Source organism: Agelaius phoeniceus, chromosome 15 (assembly GCF_051311805.1).
Source record: "Agelaius phoeniceus isolate bAgePho1 chromosome 15, bAgePho1.hap1, whole genome shotgun sequence".
In the NCBI taxonomy this organism is placed as follows: Eukaryota; Metazoa; Chordata; class Aves; order Passeriformes; family Icteridae; genus Agelaius; species Agelaius phoeniceus.
In genome coordinates this window covers 14,085,945-14,112,963 of record NC_135279.1, presented here as the reverse complement: position 1 = coordinate 14,112,963, position 27,019 = coordinate 14,085,945, and the positions used below count along the sequence as shown (strand labels likewise).

At 44.0% G+C, this 27,019-nt stretch overlaps 1 protein-coding gene and 1 long non-coding RNA gene across 4 annotated transcripts in view; both read right to left on the bottom strand.

Annotated features, from left to right (window-relative positions):
* The window catches only part of WWC1 (WW and C2 domain containing 1), a 66,813-nt gene that overhangs the window by 23,092 nt on the left and 16,702 nt on the right, over nucleotides 1–27,019 (bottom strand). For all 3 annotated transcript variants that reach the window (XM_054643047.2, XM_077186631.1, XM_077186630.1), the window contains exons 2-8: nucleotides 13,125–13,234; nucleotides 8,086–8,289; nucleotides 6,356–6,432; nucleotides 5,372–5,451; nucleotides 4,342–4,471; nucleotides 3,847–3,993; nucleotides 2,755–2,828 (exon numbers count right to left, since the gene is read on the bottom strand). In XM_054643047.2, coding sequence (XP_054499022.1) covers nucleotides 2,755–2,828; nucleotides 3,847–3,993; nucleotides 4,342–4,471; nucleotides 5,372–5,451; nucleotides 6,356–6,432; nucleotides 8,086–8,289; nucleotides 13,125–13,234 — 822 coding nt within the window. The remainder of the gene's footprint in view (nucleotides 1–2,754; nucleotides 2,829–3,846; nucleotides 3,994–4,341; nucleotides 4,472–5,371; nucleotides 5,452–6,355; nucleotides 6,433–8,085; nucleotides 8,290–13,124; nucleotides 13,235–27,019) is intronic.
* On the bottom strand, nucleotides 12,174–13,117 carry LOC143695324 (uncharacterized). Its single transcript, XR_013184421.1, has 2 exons — nucleotides 12,774–13,117; nucleotides 12,174–12,399 (listed from the first exon to the last, which is right to left on the bottom strand). It is a non-coding gene; the product is annotated as an uncharacterized LOC143695324 (long non-coding RNA).

The following is a 27,019-nucleotide window of genomic DNA, read 5'->3' as shown; positions in this document are numbered from 1 at the left end:
TGCTGGCTCAGGTCACACCACCTTTCTGAATGGCCACCAGACAGAACATACACAACAGGAAGCTCAAGTTTTATTTTATTGCTCTCTTTCTACCTAGAAAAGGCAGTGAGATGATTTATTCATTGTCAAAACAAGGCTCTTTTTTTGTTAATTAGGGAAAGTTACTACTTTCTATTATTATACAACACAGGCATAGCACATAACATTTTTAGTGTCTCTAGAAATTGTTCAGAGCACATGCATCTCCACAGGAGCACAAGACGTGTCTCTACAACTGGTAATTAACAATCCTGTACCAGATAAGCTTCTGTTCTTGAGAAAAAAAACCACAAACTAAGTGGGAGGTGTGGTTTAAAAACTGACCAGTCAAATATCCACCATTGTTGTAATGTTGCTTAATGTGACATTAAAGTATTTCATTTTAGGAGATTAAAAAAACATACTTCTAAAATCCCTGAGTTACCACCAGAACCCAAGCTAAAAGTTTAACTGCTGAAGAAATCAGAAGAGTGCAGGGTGCAAGTGCTACACAATTGAGGTACTGCTATGTGTCTGAAATTGTACAGAATAATTTAATTGCATCTCTGATTACATTTATGCTGCAGCAGCTATCTCCTTGCTGAGATGTAGCAATGACAACCTTTTTGACATGATGCCATTCTCAGTTTTGAATATGATTAAGCCAAAGGTTTGTCACTGTAGCTGCCCTGTGTCTTTTTTTGGGTTTTATATTATCTGCTCTAGGGGTCTGCTGTCTGCCTGAGCTGGGACAGGAAAGGAATTAGTGGTGGGGAAGGGAACTGGGTCCTGGCAGTTCTGGTGGTGAAGTTCAGTCAGATATTCACCCACAGCTGAGCTTTTAGTCTGGTCCACAGTAATGGTGCAAACAGTGTCTGCTAGAGCCTTTCTAAAGCACCAGCCCCTTACAGATCTAGTAGTTCTAAACTAATTAATATGGGACCATCTTGATTTCAAACCTTAAGTTTTAGCTTTCCAGATACCACAGAGCTAATGAAACACATGTATTTCCATCACTTAGCTCCTTCACAGTTCGTGCGTGGGCAAAGTACTTAGTCCTCTATTGTGTTTTTGGAACATTTTAATGCTGCTGTGGGGACAGGAAACACTTCAAACATCACAAGGAAGAATTTTCACAGGAACAGAAGGTTCCTTGTGAGTCACTATATCCATAGTATTGTTCCAGCTTTAAACCAGTCGAGGTACTTGTTTCTGCAGCTCCTACTAAATACTGTGCCAAAACCATGGTACTTTTATAGCTGGAGATCTTTCCATTTTAGCATCAACTATTCATGACCATTTAGAGTCATGTTTCCTCATGAAAATGTTTTTTAAACTTTGAGAAAAACCTATAGATAACCTAAGAAAAATATGGGGTATGAGCAGCAAGTATTCTTTAACTGCAAGGTGTTTTTATGCCCCTCATCACCACTTCAAATGAACCACTGTGCTGCCTTTATAAAGTTCTCTCTCTTTATAAAGAGCATATTAAAAGAGCAAGCTTATCATTATTCACTTGCCCCTCCTTGGGAAAGGTACAGGATAAAGGAAGAGTATTCCTCTTCAATCTGAATGTGTAAAGTCAGTGTGAATTAAACCAAAGCCTTCAGCAAAGCTTAAAAGTAAAAGGCAATTTTAACATGCCAAATTAACCACTGCATCTGGAATGGTATTTTTAATGTTGCTTTTAAAAGTCACTGAATCATTTGAATGTCAAGGTGGTTTGGCAAATCTTGGACTGGCAAAATAAACAGTTCTGATAAAATTGCTCCACCTAAGAAAAGAAATACAAATTTGTGTCAGAAGCAGTTGGGCACACAGTTTTTGACAACTGCCACACACACAGATCAAATTTTATGCCACTGAGAAGCATGGCCTACTGGCTACTCCAGAACACCAAAATGAGAGCATTATGAGTAACCTCAGCCTGAAGGCTCTGGTTACTTCTAACCAGAGGCTGGAGAAAAAGCCTTCTCTTTGCATATATCCCAAGCACAGATTGTACCACACATCTGAACTTTGTTATTCTGGAGTTGCAAAGTCCCTCTAGAGCAGTTAAAAGCGAAGAAGGTCACCACCAGCAATGGTTACATCACTGAACAAAGACTAGGCCAGCCAAAGTCTAAGTAATAATTCTTGGTGGTTTTTCATTTAACTATGCAGTTGTGTTAGCTATTATCTATTAAGAAGTAAATCCTGGAAAGCTTTTGATTAAATTGGCCTGTTAAGTAGATAGAATATTTTTTCATCTATTCTTCATTCATTTGAGATCAGAGGGCAAAGGTGAAAACTTACATTCTTACAGATAAGCTCTGGAATTGCAGCATTGGCCATATTTTGATGTGAGGTGTTAACACAATATACATTTCTCCTTATCACACTTAGGCACGCAAGCATTCATTCATTTCAAACAAGGTAAGGAGATGCCTTGCAGTACAGTCTCCTTATTAGGAATGGGGAAGCACTGGCAACAGGTAGCAGAACCACTTATGTCCCCATAGGTGTGGCCAGACTGAATTCTTTATGCATTAGTCAGGCCTTAGTAATTTCTAGGATGGTTATTTATTTCTTGAAAGATAACACTGGCCCAAAAAGCCTATTGTCTCACTGGCTCCAAAATGACCACATTTACCAAGCAGCAATGCTGGGTTTCAGACTGGTGGCACCTCTTCTAGTGAAACTTCTCCTCAGAATGAGCTGTGTGACAATGAAGAGGGCAATGGGCCAAAGGATTACCTTCTCTTCGCCTCTTCATACTGCAGCCGCAGTCGCACCTTCTCGGCCAGCTGGTTACTGCTGCTGCCCACAAACTGAGACAAAAACACCACATCAGCAACTGAGCAACCACTCCTCCTGTGATATTTCCCTGACACTCTTACAAGTGACACTTGATCTTAGTCATTTCCTAGTTAAACCAATCATAACACAGGAACATGCTGCACTTAAATACATTTTTCATTATTTCTTCAAATACTTAAACCCCAACAAGATTCAAAGGCCCTTTCTGACCTAGAAAGAAGACAAAACCCACCACATCTCTCTTGGGCTTCTATTTCTATGAACACACAAATACTTTTGCAATCCTCCTTCTTAAATCCTCTTTGCATCCTTTAGTGCTGCACTGCAGTTTGGTTTGGATGACATCTTGCTTTGGCTGTAAAGTCTTAAAGACAAGGGACATCCCATCATGCCCAAATCTGCAGATCTTTACTAACATGTGTGGCCCTGACTGCAAGTGGCTGCAAACCTTTAAGTAAAGGCTCACAGGAGAGGCTCTGTGCTGTCCTGTGAGAAATAAGATGTACCCCCAGCACTGCCTGAGTCCTTACCAAGGCTGGGACCAACCTGACACTTCTGATCTCCTGGCACATGTGGGACTGAAAGTTTATGAGCACTACAACTTTGGTGGCATCAAAATAGCTGCAAATAAGCTGTTGTTGTCACTTGTAACCCAGTGAAAGGGTTTGGACACCCTAAGGGGAAGGGTCCTCATTGGAGCTTAGCCCATACAGACCTGTTCAATGTGTCTTGTCTCATAAGTTATTGCTATAAAGAGCTAAAGGAATGTTTGTATCACAAGAAGCTACACCTACAGGAAAAATCAAACTTCCTTCCCTTTTATTCCTACCTGGGTTTCTCTGATAGAGACAGTGTGGGGAAACATCAGGTTGCCCTTAGAGATACATTAACACTGCACACAGAAACAAAGCCACACCAGTTTAAACCAGAAGTTATGATTTTACAGAAACTTGTCCATGCTTGGAAACTCATGGTGAGTAGCTCTACAGACAGTTCAGAGGAATGTCTCCATTCTCACACATTACTCACATTTCCTGAAACATCTGTCTGGGAGCTGACATCCAGGTACTGCCGGGGTAGCAGAGGGCTGGAGCTCTCCACAGACACACTGCTGGCCCACAGGTCTGACTGGGATCCTCTGTCATTCACAAAGCTGTCTTTTAACCTGGCTAAGCTCTAAAACCACAAAAAAAAAAAAAAATCATGAGGTGAGCTCATTTCTGCCCCAAGTACCTCAGCAGCTACATAACTTCAGCCTAACCCCATGACTCAGATCTGACCATGTCTGCTGTGCCCACTCAGACTCTGCAAACTTGAGGTCAGGCATGGCTGGACTGCATTTTATACTTCTCATTTCTACCATCTGAAGAACTGCAGAGACTGTGGTCCAACCCCAACACAAAACTAGTTTAATAAAAACCTCAGTTATGTATCTGAAATGCAAAATACTTAAATTACTTCTCAGAAATTCAATCTTCTAGCAATGGTGACACAAAATACTATAAAGTCATCTTGTTTCAATACCTGAATGAGGTCTTGTTTTTCCTTCTCCCCTGATGTGATGGCCTTCTTGAGAGCTTTCATTTCACTTAAAATGGCTTGTGCCTCATCAAGTTTGTAGCCACCTTGAGTATCAGACATTTTCATGTCAATTCTATATAGAAATTTAAAAAAAACAGTAAGCTAACACTTAATAACATCCAGTTAATTGAATCATCCTAGATGCATGTGTCTTGACAGGGATTTTTAACAAAAAAACACTCCAAACTATAACAAGGACAGCAGAAGGAACAAAAGACCCCACTCCCCACTGCCTAAGTTACTCCACTCAGCAGTACATTAAGCTAGAGCTCTCATTTCAGCAATATCATCATCTCTTTGACTCCTTAGGGAGGACAAAGGTGCATACAAACCCCCCAGACAGTGTGTTAGGGCAGACTGCTGCTAGCTGCCTTGTTCCTAACCTAGAGAGGATCAGCTTAGCCATCTATGAAAATTACCTTATCTTCAGTCATGATTTCAAAAACCAGGCACAGACTAACATGCACAGATGTATTTGCTTGCACAATTTAATTACAAGCCACTTCATCCTTCCCTTTCCTCAAAGGAATTCTACCAGGGTTGACCCTTATAATAAATATTCATCTGAAAGATGCCAGATGTTTGTTCACACAAAGGCAAGTACCTGAAACTTTTCCTCCCCCTGCACTCCACCTCCAGTCTTTCCTCAGTGCCCTAAATCAGTGACTCTTATAATTAAGACAATGAGCTGTAGTGTCATCCATATTGAGCAGTACTGAGTAAAACAGAATATCAGTTAACTGATGAGATCCTGGTTCAAAACCTCTTTGCCATGAAGTCAGTTCTAACGTGGTCAATCCCACACAGGCACTGATTTGAGAGAACTCCCCCATGGCTGTGTACTGCTTTCAGCCTGAAGATATCATCAGCAGCATATTTCAGCTTGTTATTAGGCAGCTATTTATAAATGTAGTGGGGGATGCATTGCAAGCCAGAGATGTTCTGAAAAAAAAGATCTTGAGAACACACTTACTTCTTTAGGGTTTGAAATCCATGCTCTTTGTACTGGAGCTCTTGCTTCATGTGAGCTACTTCTCTCTTGAGTTTATTAACCTGCAGCAAGGTGTCACATTTTTAGAATGCTATTTTATATGAGTATTTAGGTACAATGCTACCCATTCAGTTCAAAACTTTTTCAGTGTAGACAGTACTCTAGACAAAGTTTCCAGGCAATCAGCTCATGCCAGGAGCAGGAAACAGCCCTGACTGCCTCCTCATCAGGACTTTATCACTGGCAGGGCTATATCCAGTAGCTGCTATCACACCTCTTAACAAGGGGCTCAAGGGAAGTTCCAGCCATGTAAGTGGAAAAATTGAGAAAAATTCAAAAAAGACAGCAATGAAACACATGTGAACTTTGCTCAAAAATGTTTAAAACCTTCTCAGTCATTATCCCCAGCATCAGGACAGGAGTTACCCTGCAGCACCTGAAGCCACCCTCCAAGCTCCCCAGAGAAAAGGCCCCACTGCACAAGTAACTCAGCAGGATGATAATCCATACTGTAAACGCACTGACCCTACAGCTTGCTGTTTTATATTCCTCCACAGAGGCCACACTGACCTACTTTGCTTTAGTCCTTTCTTCCTCCCAAAGTGAGCTCTGCATGAGAGCACACCCTCCCCTGCTGACAGCCTGCACTAAGCCCTGCACAGAGCAGCTGCCAGTCCCAGGGGAGGACCCCAGCTCTCCAGCCCTGCAGGAGCCAGCATGCAGCTCCACATCCCACAGCCATCCTGCACTGCCAGCTGCCAAGCCAGGCTGAAGTCTAAGAGGGAAAGAAAAAAAGCTGTTTTAAATTCCTAAGACTGCAACGTTAGAAAGTTGTGATAAACGACCTCCTAAATTACAACATTAGCTCTCCCAGCTGCTTTGGCATCTCCTTTCAGAATTTGCCATGAGGTCTGGAAATACCTGAACATTACTCATGGCAAGCAAAGGTCCATTTGTACTACTCACCCTGGATTTTGTAGTAGCAATCTCTGCTTTGAGGATCTCGGGGTCATACTTGGAACTTGACGAGGAGCCAGAAAGCACTGGAACAAACACAGAGCCAGTTCAGCAGCTCTGCCTTCCTCCCTGCACTTTTACCAGCCCCACCACAGACAGAGATCTCCCATCACTCCTGCACACTCAGACCTCCACATTGGGTCTGTTACCCAATTTCCACTGCTCAAAGACAGGGCAAGGCAATAGTGCAGTCAAGTACTCCACAAAAAGTGCAGACTGAAGGGGCCAAAGCATGTCCTGCATCTCCAAAGTCTGGATTTGTTCCAGGTTAACACACTTAACTCAAACTCCCAAACACATTCACTCCATTCAGTGGTGTGGCTTCCTGCATTTCCAAAGGCATTTAACAGAACTGAAGGGACAGGCATTGCAGGAAGGTTTACTTAATTTTTTTTTCAGACTTCCTCATTGAGCAAACAATCCACTGAATGTTTAGAAACAAAGAAAAGAAAAGAATCAGAAGAAACTGAAAAATGTGATGCAAGCCTTTTCACAGCCTTGAGGACATGACCAACCATACAATGTGTCACACCAGATTAAATCAATGTCCCATTAAGAGCAGAACTCTCTTCTCAGCAGCAGTTAAACCCTTCTGCCTCAGAAGGTACAGAAGCTCCCCAATGTGCAATGTTGTTAGAGGTAGCTGTAGGCAAGGGAGATATTCTGATCCTTGCAGCCATCAGTTTATGCCCTATAAAACATGGGAAAGCATTTCTAGTTATTTCTGTTTGGTTGTATTTTTCAAGACAGATCCCATCTCGCCCATGTAAGTCATGTTGTCAGTGCATTGCTCTGGGTAGAGTACTCCTAAGAAAAGAGCAAACCCAGTTCTTTAGAGATGAGGGACTGCCTCCTTGTCAAACAGGAATCCTTCAGTTGACAGAAAACTACTTAAAAATGTTAACACCAGGCACAGGATTAGCCAGTGGAATTCTCCACCATCACACATAACTCACAAGAGCGAAACAGGGGGAGGTTCTTGGCTGGCAAGAACACAGAAAATCTGCAATACTGAGGATTATAACAAAAATTCTGGAATACATGCAGGAAATAAACCCTGTTCTGGACATTTTCCAGCTCCTAACTAGGAGTAAGGAGGAAATACAGCATTCTATGAAGATTTCTGCACCAAATATTGAAGTGACATTGGTATTGATGTGTTGTGACACAGAATATGGAGCACAAACTGCTGCTCTGTTCTGCACTCACAGAGAGGCAATCCAGCAGTGGTGACTTGGAACATGGCATAAAATACAGACCCTCAGCTCCCCTAGACCATCACTCAACCACCTGGGATATAAAACTACAAAAGGGCCTGGAAATACTATCCAAAATGGACCTTCTCACCGTGTTTCTGTACTTTAAACAGGGAAATAAAGGAAGTAAGTTAACTTTTTCACACTGAGCCAACCACCACAATTGTAGCATTTATTGAAGCCCATGCAGAAAATCTGCACATTGACTGCAGTGACTGAGCCACACACAGGAGTGTCTCACAACAATCAGCCTTTACCAAACAGGTGCTGGGCAGACACCATGCCTGAAACAAACTGATCAAAGATGAGAGTGCCATGGCACACCATCCCAGTGCTCCATCCAAGGAGCAGCTTCATGCCTGTTGCTGTCCTACAGGTGTACAGCTGGGCAAAGAGCTGGTTCAGAGCTCACAAAGTACTCACAGCTGGTCTGAGAGCCCAGTTTGTGCTCCCAAACATCGTGCAGCTGCCGATACTCCTGCTGGGCCAGCTCAAGCCTCTGCTGTTTCACTTGGTAGATCTCCTTCTGGGCAGCAATGGCCTCCTGGGCCAGGACAAGGTAATCCTTCAGCATGTGCTCCTGCTCCCGCCTCCATTGCACCCGGGGGTCCTCGATCTGAGTCGTTTCTTGGAGACAAAGCAGAAGAAAGCAGGATCAACAGATTGCAAGTTCGTTCTGCTTCTTGGAAAAGTTCCACTGTTTATGACATTTTAAAATAGTCTCTTGCCCCATCCCTGTGATAAAACAGTTGACTAAAGACATTTTCCTTTTTTTCTAAGGAGGTGACTTTTGATCCACAATGAAGTCCAATGAGTTCTGCCATGCTGAATAGAATCATTCACAACAAAACTGTCATATAACTCTCCAACTCCTCTGCTGCTGAAGCTGCCCTGGTTCTGGCTCTTAAAAACAAGAATATGCATACACAGTTGTACCATACTGACATTGACTGTTATACTTATCTTTATGGCAACTGCTTTATAACATTACTAATATAATGGCTCTACTATTTCACTGATAAAACTTTTAGAAAATATCATTGCCCCATAACTGCATTATACTGCACCTGACAACATGAAAGCAATTCTAAATCTGCCCATCCTCTTTGGCTGCCAAATGGCTTTTATTGCAGGGGGAAAAGAAAACCTGCTCACTCAGATTCCAGAGGCAAGTAAAAATAAAGTCTGATAAAATCACAGATTTGTGAAATCATCTTAAATGATATTATATGAACAGCATCTCAGAGAGGAGCAAACACTTTCTTTAGGGAAAGCAGGCACAGCAGTAAATGACTGAAGGATATGGGAGGTGGGATTTAGGGTAACATAGGGAATGCAGCAGTTACAGCACTTCCATCTCCATTAACCCAACACAACCAATACATTCCAGGTTTCTAATCATGAAAAAGGGGTAAGGTCACAGACATGCAGCTACTCCTAATACTAACGAGGTAAATTTATTGTCAGTGTTTGTCCCTGTTTTGTGAAGAAGTGCCCAAAACATTTTTCATTTCTATTTCAAGGCTATTACATGTTCTTGTTTGGAGCAGGTTCCAATATTTAGTTGATCAAGTGCTCTGAACTGTCTAAACTAACATGCTTGAATAAGGATGCCTAGTTACCACATAATGAATAATTAATAGAAAGGACTTGCTTGAAACTATCAGTGGGAATCTAATCTGCATATCTTAAGAGCCTCTTTAAATATTTAGTAAAAGCTGCCAGAGTGGAAGGTATGAGCAGCTCTTAAGTGAGTCGGGCATAAGACTAACACAGCAGTACACAGGATGTGGGGAAGAGAAGTTAGACAATATTCTTAGCAGCACAACTAGAAATAAAGGGTTTACCCAAGGGATGGACACTCAATCCTTCTCACAAGCTGTCCATGATCATGCTGAGGAGAAAATTAATGGGCTACTCCAGCAGTAAGTTGTTTCTAACAATATCTCAAGACCCAAAAGAGCACATGGCACTTCAAATTACATGGCAAAACTTGGAGAAGGCACAAAATGCATCAAAAAACCCAGTATAGTTTGTAGAAGCATTTATATGGACCTTTACAGCTCCTGCTAGCAGAAGCAATATTTCAGCTGATATAATATTAAAGCTAGACCTGGACCTGAAAAACTACCCCAAAAGAATATGAGGGAAAAGCAGCTGCTTGTACCAGCTGTAGGGGCCCTCATGGATAGCACTGTGGTCTTGGAGGGAGCAAAAGAAAGATCAGGAGGGCACAGAAACTGTAAGACTCTGACATCCCCATGCTCCTGCCTCGATTCCTGCCCCCAAATCCCATTTTCCAGACAACCATCACCCACACCCAGATGAAGTAACCCTTTTCTCCACAGCTGAACCACAAGGGGAAAGTCTGCTGTTACCCAGGGAGCTGCCCCCACATCCCCAGATATGCAACTTCCCTGGACAATCACCAGCAACTGAGACTTAGGGCTCTCTACTTTCCAGCATAAAAAGTTATGTTGGCAAAGTGCCTGTGGCTCCTGAAGTCTGATGCTGGACACTGGATTGTAAGTTTACCTCATCATAAGTCTTCAAGCCTGGTTATTTCCAGTTTTTCCTTAGACTAGCAGCCCATTCTTCCTAGAATCCCAAGAAGGGTGGTAGAAGCTGCTGCAGGAAAATTCCTCCATTATGAGCAATGAGGAGGAAGACTGCAAAAGCCTCTAATCCTGAACACCTCTATGAGGTGGTGAAGCACTGCCAGTGCTCCAAGCCCATCCACAATCTGAGCCAGGGAATGCCCAGCAGACAGCTCACAGAGAGGATGGACAACACACTGAGGTATTGAAATGCTTTGTGTCCAGATTTATTCTAAATATTCACCTTAACCTTTTCAGTAATCAAAGCACTAACAGTAACCCCTTGATTGCAGCCCTGAGCTTTGGTTTTCAAACATGTAATAACCAATCAACAAAAGTGTTGGCCAAGGGCTCTCACTGAGCCCAGCTACTGAGAAATGCATAATACATTCAGGAGTGAGATGAAAGAACTATAGAAATGCAGGCTGTTACATCATTTGTTGTCTTGTGAATTCCTAATTTAATGTTGAGCTTGTCATAAATAAATCCGCTTGCTTCATGTTGGAGGAATGTAGGTTTACAATGCTTGCATCAGCATCATTTCTTTGAGCAAATCACACTCCAAAGTTCTCCCAGAGAGGCACACTCAAGGCTCTGCATTAATACTTTATTAGGAATATTCTGGGTACTCAATTCAATTTAATTGTATTTATTTTCCCTCTGAGAGGTGGTTACAATTGTTCTCCACCTTGCTTCTTTTAATGGCTGGCCTTTAGATTTCATTTAAGTCTATTCTTGGACTCATTTCTGATAGTCTCAAATACTTGTGCAGTATGAGCAAGACCCAACATGGCTCCATCCCCTTCCCACCCTCAGCAGTTCCTTCCTGCCAGGGAATCTGCCAGAGACCTTGGAGAGGAAGAAGGTTTTGGACACTCTCCAGAGGATACTTCAACATGAACCACAAAGCTGAGCTGCTTGATTAGGTTAAGGTAAATGGATGTGTTCTGCTCTGTCGTGAACTGGATTAGAGCTGGCACAAGAAATACGTCATGAGTTTGTTCCTCTTCTTTTTAAGTTTTTAGCTGGAATTCTTCTTTAAATATTGAGGCCTCTGACATCCCACACAAGTGGAAGTTTTTAAAAGGCACTGTTACTAAGCAGGTGTCAGCACAGCTGGAAGGCTTCTCTGCATGCCCCTGAATCCTGTGGTGCCTGTGAGTACACAGACCAGGGGTAACTGCCCCAGACCTTTGCATGTTCACCCTGCACCAACTCCAATGGATAAATAAAACATGTTTGGTTTGTCCCAACTGCATTCAACTATTCAGGCTGGAAAAGGCCTTTAGGACCACTGAGTCCAACCTCAAACTTAACAATGCTGGAGTTTCTGCTAACTGAAACACTCCAGGGGTCCAACAGGCTTCCATGTCCCACAGCTTTGAGTCAAGGCTATTTTCCCATTCCCAGACTGTGAAATGGACACCAGACCTGGTCTTACAGACCTGTAGGAGATCCAAATTTGAGCCTCGCAACTTAGCACCTTCTAAAGCAAAAGTCTGTCCACTCCTCTGCCCAGCAGATCTCCTTTGTGTGATCCTGTAGACTTGCCTACCCTTTCAAACTTCCCAATAAAAAAAAAAATCAACATCCCCTACCTCACAAAAAATAGTTAGGATGAAGCCATTTAAAGATATGTCATCCCAAAATCACAGGATTTACATAAGTTCTAAATAAAAATATTTGTTTCACCTTTACATCTGGAAACTTATGGTCTTTGTATTGTATATTGGGGGTCAGTTAGAGCTTATGGGAATAGGTTTTTTTCATTCTGCATTTTTAACACCCAAGAGAAGTTGCTAAAGCTTGGAGGGTGCAGTCTCAGGCCAGGTGAAGTTGTGGAAGTTTTGAAAAAGGGAAGGGTGTGAAGATGAAGATATCCAAGGGGGGAAAAAAATCCACCAAGGAAAAAAATGCACCAGATTCCACATTTTTTATTTAAAAAAAAAAATGTAATTTAAAAAAAAAAGTTTAAGTTCTCAGTTGAAGTCCTAGAAGTAGATTTAAAAAACCCACAACTTAAAAGCACTTCAAGGCACTTTTGTCTTCTAAAAGTTTCTCTCAGTATGAGTTGCAAGCTCCCCTAAAAGGGTCTGGGCATGGCTCTGCTGTGAATTTCTGGGCTGCAGCTGGAGCTCTTCTGCAAAGAGAATCAAAGTCACTGATTTGTTTTGCTTATTACTTTTCCAGGGGATTTGTTCTAGCATAACCCATTACAGTTATTCTATAATGTCTGCGATGATATAACAAATGCTGTATTTTTTTATAATTCTTATATATATATATTATAATTTTTATAATAAATGAACTTACAAAATTAACTCTTTTGGTCTATCAAGCCATCTAGCAAAGGGTAGAAGCAGTGGCTTAGTTTGAGGGCACAGGATAAAGACACCCCAAGCCTGAACAGGACATCCCAAGCTTGAGGGTTTTGTCTCCAGCAAAGGCAGTGTGAGCTCCTGCAGCCAAGGGAGCTCATTCAGTTCACCCCTGCCAGGGGAATCAACACAAGACCTTTGCACTGTTTCTGATGCTCTTGCCACAGGGACAAATTCCAGGCGTAGAACAAACTCCAGATCACTGCTACCCAGTTGGACTCCTCAGCAGAACCAAATCTGACAGAGGTGTGTCCATACCATTGGCTTGAACGTGGCTGCCAGTTTGAAGATTGCAACCCAAAAGGTGTCAAATTCCTGCTCAGAGAGGGAAGTACTTTGTAGGATGGAGAAGGACAGGGTCTGATTTCACGAGCTGCAGATGCCATTGACTCTAAAACATGCTGTTAGCAACTCTGTGGTTTTGTGTTCAGTAAACTTTAATAGAGGCACAAATCACTCTGCAAAAACACAGTAGCATGTCACTTACTGGTGTTGTGGTCTATGTAATAGACTCCAACCTGAGGGTCATAAGCTTCTTCCCATCCTAAGGGCAGCTCATCACTGATGCAGTCAGCAAAGGTCAGTGGTTTAGTATACCTGAAATGCAAAATAATACTTAGCATGAATAAAAGAACACTCCCACATGCCTGTTCCAAACAACTGACCAGAAAACAATTGCCACAAGGGCTTCAGTATCAAAACCACAGAGAAATGAAAGTTTCTCTGTAAAATGAAAACCATTTTAAAGCCTTTGTTCCTATAAAATAATACACCACCAACTCTTCCCTTTCTCCATCTGAAGTTAGAGCAAGATGAATTCATTCTGACAGAGCTCCAGAGCCTTGCCCAGCTCAGCCAGTACTCACTCGACAAAGGAACATTAAGAACTTTGCCAGAAACAATTCCTGCCTCTCCAGTGAAAGAACAAGACTGTTTGCAGGCAAGTCCTGTACCAAAAACATGTAGACAAGAAGGAGCAAGATGAGAAATGCAATTTGCATAGCATGAATAAGTAAGGCTGAACAATCAATAGCAAGTGCTGAGGACTGTGGGACCACTTGTCATGCAACTTCTCTCATTTGCATTGCAATATGCTCTGTTTCATTAATGACAAACAAGATTAGTTTCTCAGTATCAGAAAACGTGTAACTCACTCTGTCTGAACAAGGAAGTATTTCCACAGCACTGCTCTGAGGAGTTTTTCTATTACAGAGCACAGCCAGCAACACTCTGAAGGCCTGTATGGCCAAACACAAAGCTGAGAGTACCCACTCCTTGAGTGGCCACACAGATTTTAATCACCAAAACCTCGTCCCTTTCCTCCCTTTCACTCGGAGTTAATGAGGTTCAGCTTGCACCAACAAAACTACAAACCAAACAGCACTGCAGGGAGGCACAAGGCAGGAGGAATTAATTCTGCAGGTGCCTCACACCCCCAGCTGCCAAAAGCACAATGTGCCAGAGGCCCAGAGATCCATCACACAAGCCCAGCGCTCTGTGTGGTGGATGGATGGATGGATGGATGGATGGATGGATGGATGGATGGATGGATGGATGGATGGATGGATGGAGGCTGAGTGTGCCCTCCCAGAGAAGCCCTTGTGGCAGAGAGCACAGGACACACTGTACAACACCACAGTTCCTCCAGGCAGGCGCACACTGAGAGCAAAGGGGTGAGCAAACACCTGCAGAGCTGCACCCAACTCTGCCACACACAAGCAGCACAAAGGGGGACACAGAGCAGCTCTGCAACCCACTGCAAGAGACTGGACAGACAACTACAGACCATTATTTCACTTTTGAGACTGGTATTTTCAGCATATCTCACAAGGAGCACCCATAACCAAGACTTGCTTTCCCTATCCAAAGGTAATTAAGGAGGGCTGACAGACAAGTTTTACTCAGTTCTGAGCAGATGTCATCTGGAGGCACTGAGAACCAGCTGGTACGCCCATATTAACATCTTACAGTCACTCATTGTTAAGAGGAATTTTAGGAAAAAAGCCTTCAGCCAGAAGATATAACCTTCAACTTATATATAAGCCTTCAACATAAAATCAACATTTAACAACTAATGTAATTCCCCCTAAATATGACCTATAAGTCTGGTATGCAGTAAGAATGGGGTGGGAACATTTTTGTAAAAGCCATGTAAGCCACTAACACCTCTAATTTACCTGCTGTTGCATTTCCCTTTCAATGCATTGCCTATGCCATATAAAGCAGAGTTTCAATCACCATTCTCTCAGAAAACTTCAATTTAATTTAAAGCTCTGCTGTGCAAAAGAACTCAGAGCTTCACAACATGGAACTGTGACACTTTCTCAATAAAGTTTCACTGCAGGGTTTATTTTTACAGCTCTTAATCTAGACTGTGTACCAAATGTGTGTTTGTATAGAAAACAGAGATTACCTGAAAATAAAATAGAATCTCAATGCTTATGATTGCTATCCCTTATGCCATGCTCTTCCCTGTGGATCAAGCTGTTTCCTCAGCCTGAGTACCCAATATGTGCTGCTCTGAGTTGATCAAATCAAAGATGCACAAGGGTAAAAATGCAGAGCAAGGTCAGATACAAGCCACTCTCTGGAGATACCAGAGATGAAAGTGCTGTAGCAAACGTGTTGGCAATGTTAAGTGAAACACCAGGGTTAACACTTTCCCCCCTCTCTGAAAATGGCATCTGCTTTTATTTAACCATAGTGGTTCATGTGGGAGCAGCACAGGTAGGGGAGAGGGAGGGCACAGAGCTAAATGCTGAACTAGATGGAGCTGCTCCCATCCCCAAGATCCCCAAAGAACCATAGAATACATTGGGCTGGAAGGGACCCACAGGGACCATCCAGTCCATCCCCTGGCCCTGCACAGACACCCCAACAATCCCACTCTGTGCATCCCTGAGAGCATTGTCCAAACACTCCTGGAGGGAGCTCTGGCAGCCTATGGGCCCATAACCATTCCCAGGGGAGCCTGGGCAGTGCCCACCACCCTCTGGCTGAAAAAACTTCCACCTCTGTCCAACCTAAACCCCCAGGCTCAGCCTCAGCTGTTTCCTCAAGTCCTGTCATGCTCATGGTACAGATGTCACTGCCCTCTGCTTCTCCTCAGGAGGAAGCTGCAGACCACAATGAGGTCTCCTCTCTGTCTCCTCTTCTCCAGGCTGAGCAAACCAAGTGTCCTCAGCCACTCCTCATGCAGCTCCCCCTCCAGACCCCTCACCATCCTCTGGATGCTCTCTGATGGTTCAATGTCTTTGTTTATATTGTGGTGCCCACAGCCACCCCCAGGAATCGAAGAGGGGCTGCAAGGCACAGGAAGCCCCAGGGGTTTCTCCAGTGCATCACTTGGTTAGTAACACTCTAAATACTGCAGAGGATTGGTGGCATGATTGCTGCTCTGCCACTGCTGTAGAAGATGTGCTATTCCACCCTGGGTTTGCAGTCCCTGGCATTGCACACCAGCTCCATCCAGCCCTGCAGAGTGATTAAACCAGCATCTCCCATGTCCCAGCTACACTGCTCAACAGCTTTGGTGAGGGATCCAAGCAAGAATCCCTCAACACAGAGCAGTAATTAAACCCATACTTAAAGTACATTAGGTGAGGGTGTGCTGCAGACATAAAACACACCTCACTAAATTGTGTTACATGGAGTGGAGTTCCTTGCAGAATTCTGCTCAGAAATCACCTCTAACATTAATATTAAACCCTGTCTTGGTAAAAAACAAACACCAGTGTGGAGCTGCACTACCAGCCCTAGGTCTCTGGAATACTTTCATCAGGGAATGGCACTGTAGTGCCAGCTTTGGTGCTCCAAAGTGTGACACCAAACTTATAAAGCTTCTGTTCAGCTTTTGTCCAGTCTTATTTTGTTATGAGCAGCTGAATTCCTTATAAAAGTGCTCAGAAACTGTCAGACTCAATAGGAATCCAGGATCAAGCAACTGAAGGATGCTTATTCCTATTTTCCATATGAAATGCAATGCATGAACTACATCCAGCCAGTTCTTTCAGTTAGAGTTTTGGAAAAAGGAAGAAAAAAGCAAGGCAGGATCAGTCTGCTATAGCAATGACACAAGCCAACTGGAGACTTGCCAGTTACTAGGGCTCAGAAACAGACAATTATTTCACTTTTGAGACTGATATTGTCAGCATATCTCACAAGGAGCACCCATCACCAAGCACAGACTAATGCCCTCCTTCCTGGCTGCCCAAAGCTTCCAACTATCCCATTTGTACAGAGAACTCTGCCATTCAACTAGCAAACAGAATAATTATTAGTTTTATAACTAAGAGTGTAATTCCACTTGTTATAGACAAAATAGCTATTTCCCCAAGTAACTGCAGCTTCATAACCATATTACTTACTTTGCTAAGCTCCTTTCCCTAGCTGTTATGGGAAAAACTGTCATAAATCAAAGTAGCAATTAGATGAAAGACATGTAATATGTTGCGTAGCAAGACTCTGAATACAGCATAAAAAGAAAAAAAGAGATTATTTCCTTGTTATAAGATATGATTTTAGGGGTTGTTATGAAGACTAAAATAAACCAATTTTCCAGAAGGGATCCAAAAATGCAGTGTTTCCCCGAGCATACTCACAATGATGGATTAAAGTGCAAAAGGAGAAGCTTCTTTCTCCCAGCAGGACATGATTTAGTTAGTGCATTACTGCTGCATAAAACAGGACTGTTCCTCTGCATGTGGGAAGTTAAAGCTAGGACACATCTGCAGGACTATTCCTTTGAAACCTCTCCTTTTCAATTCACAAAGCTTCCTAGCTGCCTTGAAAAACATCTCATCAGCTCAGGCAAACCACATTACCACACAACAGGTTCTCCCTGGAGCTGGACTCAAAGCAGCAAAGCACAAAAATGTACCCCTCTCACCACCTGCCTGTAACTAAGGAAGGACACCTGCAAAGTGGTTTGTGCATTCCTTACCCTCCTTCCTAAGGGAAACCTTCAGATGCATTCACTCAGTTTGCACACGAAAGCAATGCATCCAAAAGTTCAGAAAATCCTGAGTTTATGACTTCTGATCTCCAGCCACAAAGAGGGAACCAAGGGGCAAAATTAAGGTCTGTACATGTAGCACTTCTTATGAAACCCAAACTGGCCTAGTTAAAAGAGATAATGCTTGGACAGGAGTTTGTTTGCATCTCCCAGCCATGCTCCCTTTGCTCTGACACCCATCAGACATCAGTTAGGTCTGAACTATTCCTCAAGTGCTTCATCTGCTTCTAAGCTGGAGGCTGAGCTTGGTGTAGGAGCTCTACAAGAGAAACTAGCCTGAGCTAGAGAAGATATTTGTAAGTCATAGCCTAACTCTGGCTTTCTAGCTCATCCAAAAGTAACCCATACGTTCACCTCATAGGAACTCAGCCATATCTCACATTCATCATACCTGTGGCTGCCATTCCCCCATAGGTATGTTTCAGTTGGGGTCATTATTAGGAATAATTAGTATTTTGAAAAAGACATATCAACCTACATTTATCCATTTCCATGATATTTTCTTAGCTTTCAGTATGCAATTTTTATATTTCGTTTCATTCAAGAAATACAAATTTACTTGAACAAGTGCAATTCCTCATTAGGACACCTGGAAAACAGGCACCCACAGCAACCACCACACACAGCAGGTCAAGGTGGCTGTTCAGAAACTAATCCTGGTAACAGAGCTACAAGAACAGCATCATCCAACTTCCTAATCTGAGGAGCATCTGACAGGCAGAGGGTAAAGCCACTGCTCCCACCAGCCATGCTGAACATCCTGAGACACTTCCATCTTTGCAAAATGTTTGCCCACAGTAGCTCAACTATTTGTACAGCAAATGATGTCCAAATCCCACTCCCACAGCACAAAATTCAAAGTTAGCTTCCTACCTCTATTTTCTAATTCACATTACTTTAAAATGAGAAGGGTTTCTATATTTCTGATTTTTGATCACCTTCAGTTTCTATCACAGATAAAACTGGAAGCCAATGTTATCATGTGCAAACAGTATTAAATGAAAACTTGCTCATCTTAGATTCAGAAAGCCTTTCTATATTCTTGAACTCCTCTGTTGTCAATCAAAAACCTCATTACATGGGAAACTGAAGGCAAATAATCCTTGTATAACCAATTTTTGATTGACAGAAGGTTTGTTAAACATGGCTGTACAGAGATTCCTAGCAGGAGCTGGAGATGGGTGACCTGTGCCACTCACAAATCTGCAGTTAATACTGCAGTGGTAACAGTAATCAATTCTGAACTGCCTAAACCAGGAAATGTTATTTCTGTAATTACTGCATTTTGGTATCAACTGGGGGCCTCCAGCAGCAAACCACCAGCAGCTCCTGGTGAGGCTCAGAGCCACGAGGATGGAAGTGCACACAGGTGATGTGCACTTAGCAAACACCATGCTTGGGCCAGCAAGAAGGGAAGGTTCATAAACCAACAGCCAGGGCCAGGCTTCCACAGCATGCATAAACCCACTTAATCCCTGTGTTTGCAGGGCTCCTCAGAGCCCCTAACAAAGCAAAGCCATTTAAACAGGACAGCCTTACTGTAATCAGTTCAGCACAGATCACATGGCCTGGTATGAAATCCTTCATGGCTCTATGGTGAGAGGACAGCTCAGAGGAGTTCCTGCACTTTGCTGCACCCACAGCAGCAGCTCACTGCAGCAGGGAAAAAGGCAGCACTTGGATCACTCAGGATCCTCCTGTCAGCTCCTCTTACAGCTACAGCCTGAGCCACCAAAGCCTGACAAACACCCTACCAGCCCTGCTGAGCTCTCCCCTTCCCTCCTGCACTCACAGGTACACAGCAGGTGTGAGGCAGAAAAGCCCTTGGGCAAGAAGCCAAGCCAGAGGACACAGTAATGAATTGTGGCAGATACTTCCACTCATGCTATTTCTCTTACAAAACCAAACAGCTTTTCAACCCAGCATTTTACAGGAGAAGCTTGTGGTTAGGTTTTATTTTCAATGGCTTCTGTTTAGTTATTTATTTTTTACACAGCATATCCTCATTTCTTGTTTGAATAAAGCTCACTGCTCATTATGTGCCAGGATGTGCTACACAGACCAGGATGAGCTAAAGGCACCTCAGTTCCAGCTGTGACCCTGGGTTTGCTGTGCACACGGAGTTTTGAGGAACTCAAACTTCCAGCAGAGCTGCTGCTGGAACTCAGAAGGCTGCTGCAAGAATCACTGCCAGGAGGCTCCACAGGATGACATACAAGCTTCTTTGTTCTTAATGAGGTCATCTCATTCTCAAGACAGACGATGATTATTTTTAAACTTCAGCACAGAAAAACCTATCACTTTGCTGTAGTCCTAGAAAATTTGTCTGCAATCTCCTCCTCACAAAAGCTTTTAAAAATAGACACCTACACATTTATTACTCAACTTGGTGATCCAGCCCTCAAACACACCAGGGCCATTCGTCACTATAGTAACTATTTTCCCTGGGAGCATCTTCTCTCACTGCAGGGAGGATTGCCTTTGGAGGCTGCAGGTGTGGCTGTGAATGTTTGATGATCTTGCTGGCAAAGCTTTTCTCACCCCATCTCCACACACCTGTGCAACATGAAATGCTCCCCTGGACTCCCATTCCAACAGCAGTTTAGGAAACAGGGAATGGGAACAGCTCATCCCCAACAGCATCCTCAGCAGGGACACAGCAGTGACACAGCAGGCAGCTCCAAGCCAAGTGACACCTCAGTGGCACCAAAGCCTCACCACCTGCAGGGGAGCTGGAGGGGGAGACCTCACCACCCAGAGGAGCAGAAAGGCCCAATTCAGGACTACCATTAGCAGAGGGGAACCATGAACACCAATGTGCTTGCCAGGTAACAAGGAGAAGCTTTTAAAAAAATGATAACAGATTTCAGAAGCTTCTTAACTACACTCCAAGGAGAGTAGTATAGTTATAAGAGATCAAACACAACATTTCAAAGTTTGGAAGGGAGACATTATGCCAAAACCCACACAAAGGCCCAGTCACCTTAAATTTTGGTCACCTCAAACATATGTCATTTCAGTGACTGCCAGTGTGTGGTCCTGGTCTTGTTGTGATAAAGGATAACTGGGAACAGAATTACACTCTTATAATAAAATGGGGTCAACTCTGAGGAAAAAAAATATTTGAAGCTGTTAGTGTAAACCAAACAAATTTGCTTAAACTAAAACATAAAAATTACCAAGAGAAATGGCTTAAAATAAACCACACATCTCAAGCAAGTCAAACTGCAGAGCTGTTTGCTATTCAGAAGTGGTTCTTTTCATTGCTGTGGTTATTGTGCATCTTCTCAGCCTCCTGAAGGCCTCTTTCCCCTTGTATTTCCTCCTGGCCCCTGATGCTTCATGCACTGGGCCACCTCTAGGATAAGCAAGTCCAACATCTATTCTCAGAGTTTATTTTCCAAGCTATCCTAATTTTATACATTTTTAGGGACACTCAAGAACTCAGTGATGTTTTCTGGCCAGGCCATGAGGGTAACCTCTGTACCTTGTTAAGGTGATCTTGAGCTGTGTGTAATTGCCAATTAGACCCTTTAGTGCTTTCACTTGTGCAGGTAACACTTAAATTCTTCTTTTATACAGAAATTAGTCACATACTGCCCAAGATTCTCCACAAAAGAGATCAGGAGAAACCAAAGACACCTAAAAGTCAGGCACCAGTCTGTATTTCAGGTATTCTGAACAGAAATGCATTTATTCATTTCTATTAGTCAAACAGATTCACAGAAGCATTAATCTATATAATACATTGCTTATGACCCCATCAGGCACAAAAAGTATGCCTAGAGCACCAGTGCAGTCAGCTGCTTGCTTGTTCTATCCACTTCTGCAAAGGCCTGCATGTTTACAAGCCCTACTCTGCACACACTGACAGTCTGTTTGCCTGTGCATGTCTCTTCAGTGCAGATCATTTACCTCTGGAAGCAAAGAACAACGAAGTTATTTGCAAGGAGAAGGCTATCAAAAAGCACTTGCAGATTTTAGATCATTCCCAGTGATTAACAAACCGGTTCTGCAAGCAGGAGGTCAGTCATACCTTCTTAATCACTCAAATGCAAAAATTCCTGGGATAGTTCAAGGTTAAAAAGTCAAGAAATGGGAGATGAGGCTTCTCACAACATTAACTTGCCTGCCAGCCTCTATATCCTGCATGCTTTCCTGAACCAATTAAGCAGAAAAGATATGAAAGTGTAAGGTACAACTTGATGAGAACAGTACAACACTACTGAATTAAAAGGATGCAGGAGTTGGAATTTAACCATGCAAGTAATTCAAACATCTTTAATTTCAAATAGCTGACATTGGTTTTTAAGTTTGCTTTCAGTTCTTCTAGGATGAAAAGCAGCCTTGCCACAAGCATAGCCTGAGCAGATTAACTAAAACTAAGTCAGCTTTCTCTTCACTTGGAAGCTCAATTGTTCTTGAATGAGGGGACTGGTCACTTCAGAGTATGGGGTAAATTGCCTAGCAAGCATCCAGAGTAGTCAGACAAGTTCCCTGACATATTTGGGAGATTATGAACTGGAAGGCTCTGTCTCTGCTCCTACAGCCTGCATTCCTGCTTCCCTGAAAGGCTGCCTAGTGTGGGTGGCAGCAGTTTATATTGGCAAGATGCCTGGAGATAAGGAGGTGTATAGGACAAACTCCCCCCACAGTACAGCTCCTAGAGCAGGGAACCAATAGCTACTGTCAGAAAAAAATAAATATTGGAGATCTCAGCAAGGAGGCAAGCATGGAATAATTGCCCTACCTCAGCATCAGGAACACGTGCAGTGCAGTGAGCACTGGGCTTACCATCCAGGCAGGAATGATGGGCAAGAGATTTGGGACAACTGGGCTTCATCAGACACTGAATTTACACTTCATGTACAGTGATTACAAACCTGAATTCTTTCAGAAGTAAAGCATGGTGCTGTACTTCTAACCAGCATCTGTGAACAGCAAATGCCTCCTGAAACAGCTGCCTCTTGTCAGCTCCTGTGCCCTTTACTCAATGACATTTGAAATGGGAAGATAGACAACCCCAGGGTTGCCTCACTGGACTCATCTCATCTCCCCAGTGTAGAAAACAAGCCTTGCTAGTATGAAACCTTATTTAGAAAGGACAAGGGAAGCACAGGAGTTGGTTTTACATGCACATGGTTGGCATGCTGCTCCCTGGTTCACCTCCTGCTAGCACTGGGCTAATTGCTCATCCATACAGCAGCTTTGGTAGGGCTGCCTGCTTGCTATGTTTGTATGATAAATGTTCTGAGCGAGTTCTAGAGCTATCTGATGGTCCCAATGTCCAACAGCAACACTGGCAGGCTCCCTGGTCTGCACCCCTTGCAGAACACAGTTCTAGGCAAGCAGCAGGGCATTACCAGAGCATCTTCTGCTCCTTGCCCTGAGCCACATCAGCTGCAGGCACTCAGCTCTTCTGCAGTGTCTGAAAACATTACTGCATGGCTCTGATCTGACATCAGCCTGCCACCTAGGAAATCTGGCCAGACAGAGCAGAACCCTGCTACACAGAGCAAACTACCAAGCCACATGAACCCCTAAGGGGCCTCAGGGCACCCACAGGGCTCCCTCAATGCCGTTGTAAACTCAGCAGTACCAGGTATGGACAGGAGTATTTCAGTACCAGGTATGCACAGGAGTATTTCTGGCTGCCTGCAAGAATCAGAGCAGATGCCTGGTCGAGATGATGTCAGAACAGTGGAGAACACAGGAGAACAAAAATCCTTCTGCTTGCAAAGCAGCTGTGAATTCCAGATACAGAACACTCACCCAAGCACAAGCATAGCCCTGCAGACTGCAATCCCTGCCATTCCTTCAAGAGTGGCAAACCAAAACTATTTCAGCAGACTCAACCTCGTGAGTGAGCACTGAGGACAGCCTTTGGAAATGAAAGCATGGTAACTCAATTCTCATCCAAAGCACAGGTTGCACAGCCCTCAGCTCATGAATGCAGCACTTAGAATTCACAATATGAGCTTTACAATCTACTACTGCTGCTGTAAGTGTTGAGGCAATGTGTTTTTCAGATCCTGAAAAGCCATACTGTATAAAAAATGAACAGGAATGTCAGAATAAGAACAAATTTCCAGAACAACCTCCTAAGAGTAAAGCTTTAGGAGATGCAGAGTTAGAAGGTAAGAGTATAAAATTAATAGGTTTAGTATCTTTTTCATCCAAAGTAACAAAGCCTTGATTTACCATGTAGTTAAGCCACAAAAAAAATCATGCCAAACTGTGTTTATAGGCAGAACTGTACAAAGCACTAAACATAGCTCAGTACTTCACACTTTGCAAGGGAGTCGATACAAATCAACAACTATTGAAGGCTGCTCACGCATCTGAGGACAGCAAAAGTGAGATTTGCATCACCAAGTGAGTTTGATTGATTTACTCTCACAAACATCGTTTATTTTTAATGATCCACTATGAATATATTTTGCCAACAGATCAAATTTGTGTTAACATGGAAGTTATAATGCCACTTGCTCTCTTGCATTCCTCTTTCCCATCTATCTTGGGTAGTTTAAAGCCCACTTACCAGTCCTTCTGCCAGCTCAGATATGGCACAAGCCAGCTGAGGGTTTGGTTTTTCAGTTACTCCTCAGTTCAAATCAGACAGCATTTCTTTCCACTAGGCAGACTCAGCACACATATCACTTTATCACTGCTGCTCACACTTCATGCTCCAGGTATGTGCCAGAGACACACCTTACATAGTCTTATTATTAATATTTAGCTACTCTTTTACTTTAGTTTATGACCAAGAGCACAGGAACCTCCTTCCTTCCAAAGGAACAATCTTCCTCTTTCCAGTATACCCTGGTGAAGGTGGCTAAACTCACAGACTGTTTGTGTCTTTTTGCTGTCTCTGGACTCCCACTTTTCCCACACCTATGCAGTAGGTATGCACCTCAGTCAAGCTCCTGGCTTGTCTGACAGCAGAGACCCAGCATCACTACCACCATCCTGGCTGTTCCACACTGCAAAATGAAGAGGTGAATCCCAACAAACAGGGTGCATTTCATCCCAGCTTTACCAGCCAGACAACCCCAAAAAGGCCAGAGATGCCAGTTTTGTCTTAGGTATTGTGGCAAACAAAAGCTGAAGGCACGGCATGAAGCTCAGAGCAATGAAGGAGCTGGCCAGCAAGGCCACCAGCTTTGACAGAAGTGTGTTCACACCATCCTGTGCTTTGTTCAGAAGCAGGCTCTGGACATGCAGCACATCCTCTGTAATCCCACAGGATACAGCACAGCCTGTACCAATCCTGACAACTCAACATGACCAAGCACTGATTCCACAGGAGCACCAGAGCTGGTGGCATGGCTACTCATGTCACTCCTCAGCACGCTGATCCAGCTATGCAACAGGGAAACAAGTCCTCATCTACTGCAGCAACAGGACTTTCTCCATCAGCAGGGGCAAGTTCCACCTCCCTTGGGTGAGTTCCAGCCTCCCTTGGGCTGAGGCCACCCCATTCCACAAGACCTAAAAACAAATGTCCCAAGGTCATTAGTACACATCCAAATTCCTAGATCTTCTGAAACTGAAAAAAAATCTGAACTTGTTAAGTAAGGTAAGATTTTATGCAAATGCTCTAAGCTAAGCATTCAAAAAGGAATTATCGAAAACATCAATAAATGCCTGAATTCCTCCAACAAAAAACACACAAGGGTATGTTCCTATAGCCATGGAGAAAGACAGGTTTTATTCTATCCTTGTCGGGAGGAAAAAAACCACCACAAACCAATGAATTTTAAGTATCTGCTTCCAAGCTGCAGTGCAGCCTCAGCAACAGAAGTGCCACAGTCAAGCTGTAACAATACTTAGATGTCTTCAGGAATGCAGCATTTTTCATTTCACAGCACATATTCATAGTAGCAAGTGTTGATTACTTTTTTACACAGCAAGGGCTGCTTTATCTGTACAGTGTCACTTTCCCGGGACACGCTTCAGGATTAGAAGCACCCAAAAAGCATCTTAGAAAAGGATCGATTTCTAGGAGATGCAGTTATTTAACCTGAATTAGCATGTGACTGTACAAGTGCACGTGTTACTGCAGGGGAGAGAAGGAGAATCGTGTTGGATCCACAGCACAAAGACATCAGCAACTGAGCCAGGCTAAGGGTTTGTTGCTCCTGTAAAAAGCATCTCTACACAGCTTTTCCTTGCTCCTCTCCCCAGACCAGCAGCTCTCCAAGCCTTCCCAGGAACTGTTTGTGCTCAGGAACAGAGCAGAGCAGCACCCAGACCCTTCTGACCAGGGCACCTCCAACTGGGTTAGGGGGACCCAGCAGTCCAGAGCATGCCAGGGACAGAAGAGTGTCAGAAATAGGAGCACATAAATGTGGGGGTTTTGTGGGGAGAACCACAACCCCCCTGCTGGTAGGGATGAGCTGTCTGGCTGCTCACCCGATTTCTGAGCACCGAACTCACAGATGAGCTTCACCTGCCACGGAATCATAATTAAAACTGCTCCTCTCAAGTGGCCCATCTTCTCCAGCTGCCACAGCTCGCCTTGCTACTGCCTTCAGGCTCATTATTACTTATAAATGCATGGAAACAGTCAACTGCAGAAGCCGATCCCTTGGATTCACAGAGCCTGAGCCCTGAGGGGACAGCCGGGCTGTGGGAAGGCACCTCCCGGCACCGAGGCCGCAGCGCTCGCTGCCAGCCCGGCCGGCCGGGCGCTGGGCGCGGGGAATTCGCTCCCTCACTGCACCTTTTCATCTCGATAAGGATTTTCAAGGTCATGCTCGCTCCCCTGCTGCCGGCTCCTCCCCGGCTCCAATGAAATCCCAAGCACGCAGCCCTGGGCCCCGGTGCTGCTCCCGGACACCGGCACAACCTGTCGCGTTCCTCCGGGCAGGCAGCCCAGCCCAGCCCAGCCGGCACCGCCGTGCTCCGGGCCCAGCAACGCCTCCGTGCCTGTGCTGCAGGGCCGGGAGAGCTGTGCTGCGAGCCTCGCCACCTCCGCGAGCAACACTCCTCCATTAAACACCACAAATAAAACTCGGTTCCAGCCTAGGCCGATGCCTCATCCATCGAAGTGACGGGCTCCACTGAGGCGCTTGGCCGCACCATCTGCCGAACCTGCCTTCAAGGGCACTGCCTTGGGGACAGCCCTGTCCCCAGAGCAGCAACAAACAAGGGGAAAAGAGCTGCTGGCAGCTCAGGGACAGGCAGAGGTGGTGGCACTGGGCCTGGGAAGCCTTTCTTGGGCACAGGGCATGCAGCCCTTCTCTTGTGCCCAGCAGTCATCGCTGCATGGATACAAGCAGCTTAAGGACCTGCATACACTCCCTGCACCACACAGGGTTTTTAGGGGGCTACTGGAGAGTCATACATGCTGCCAGCTTACAAAG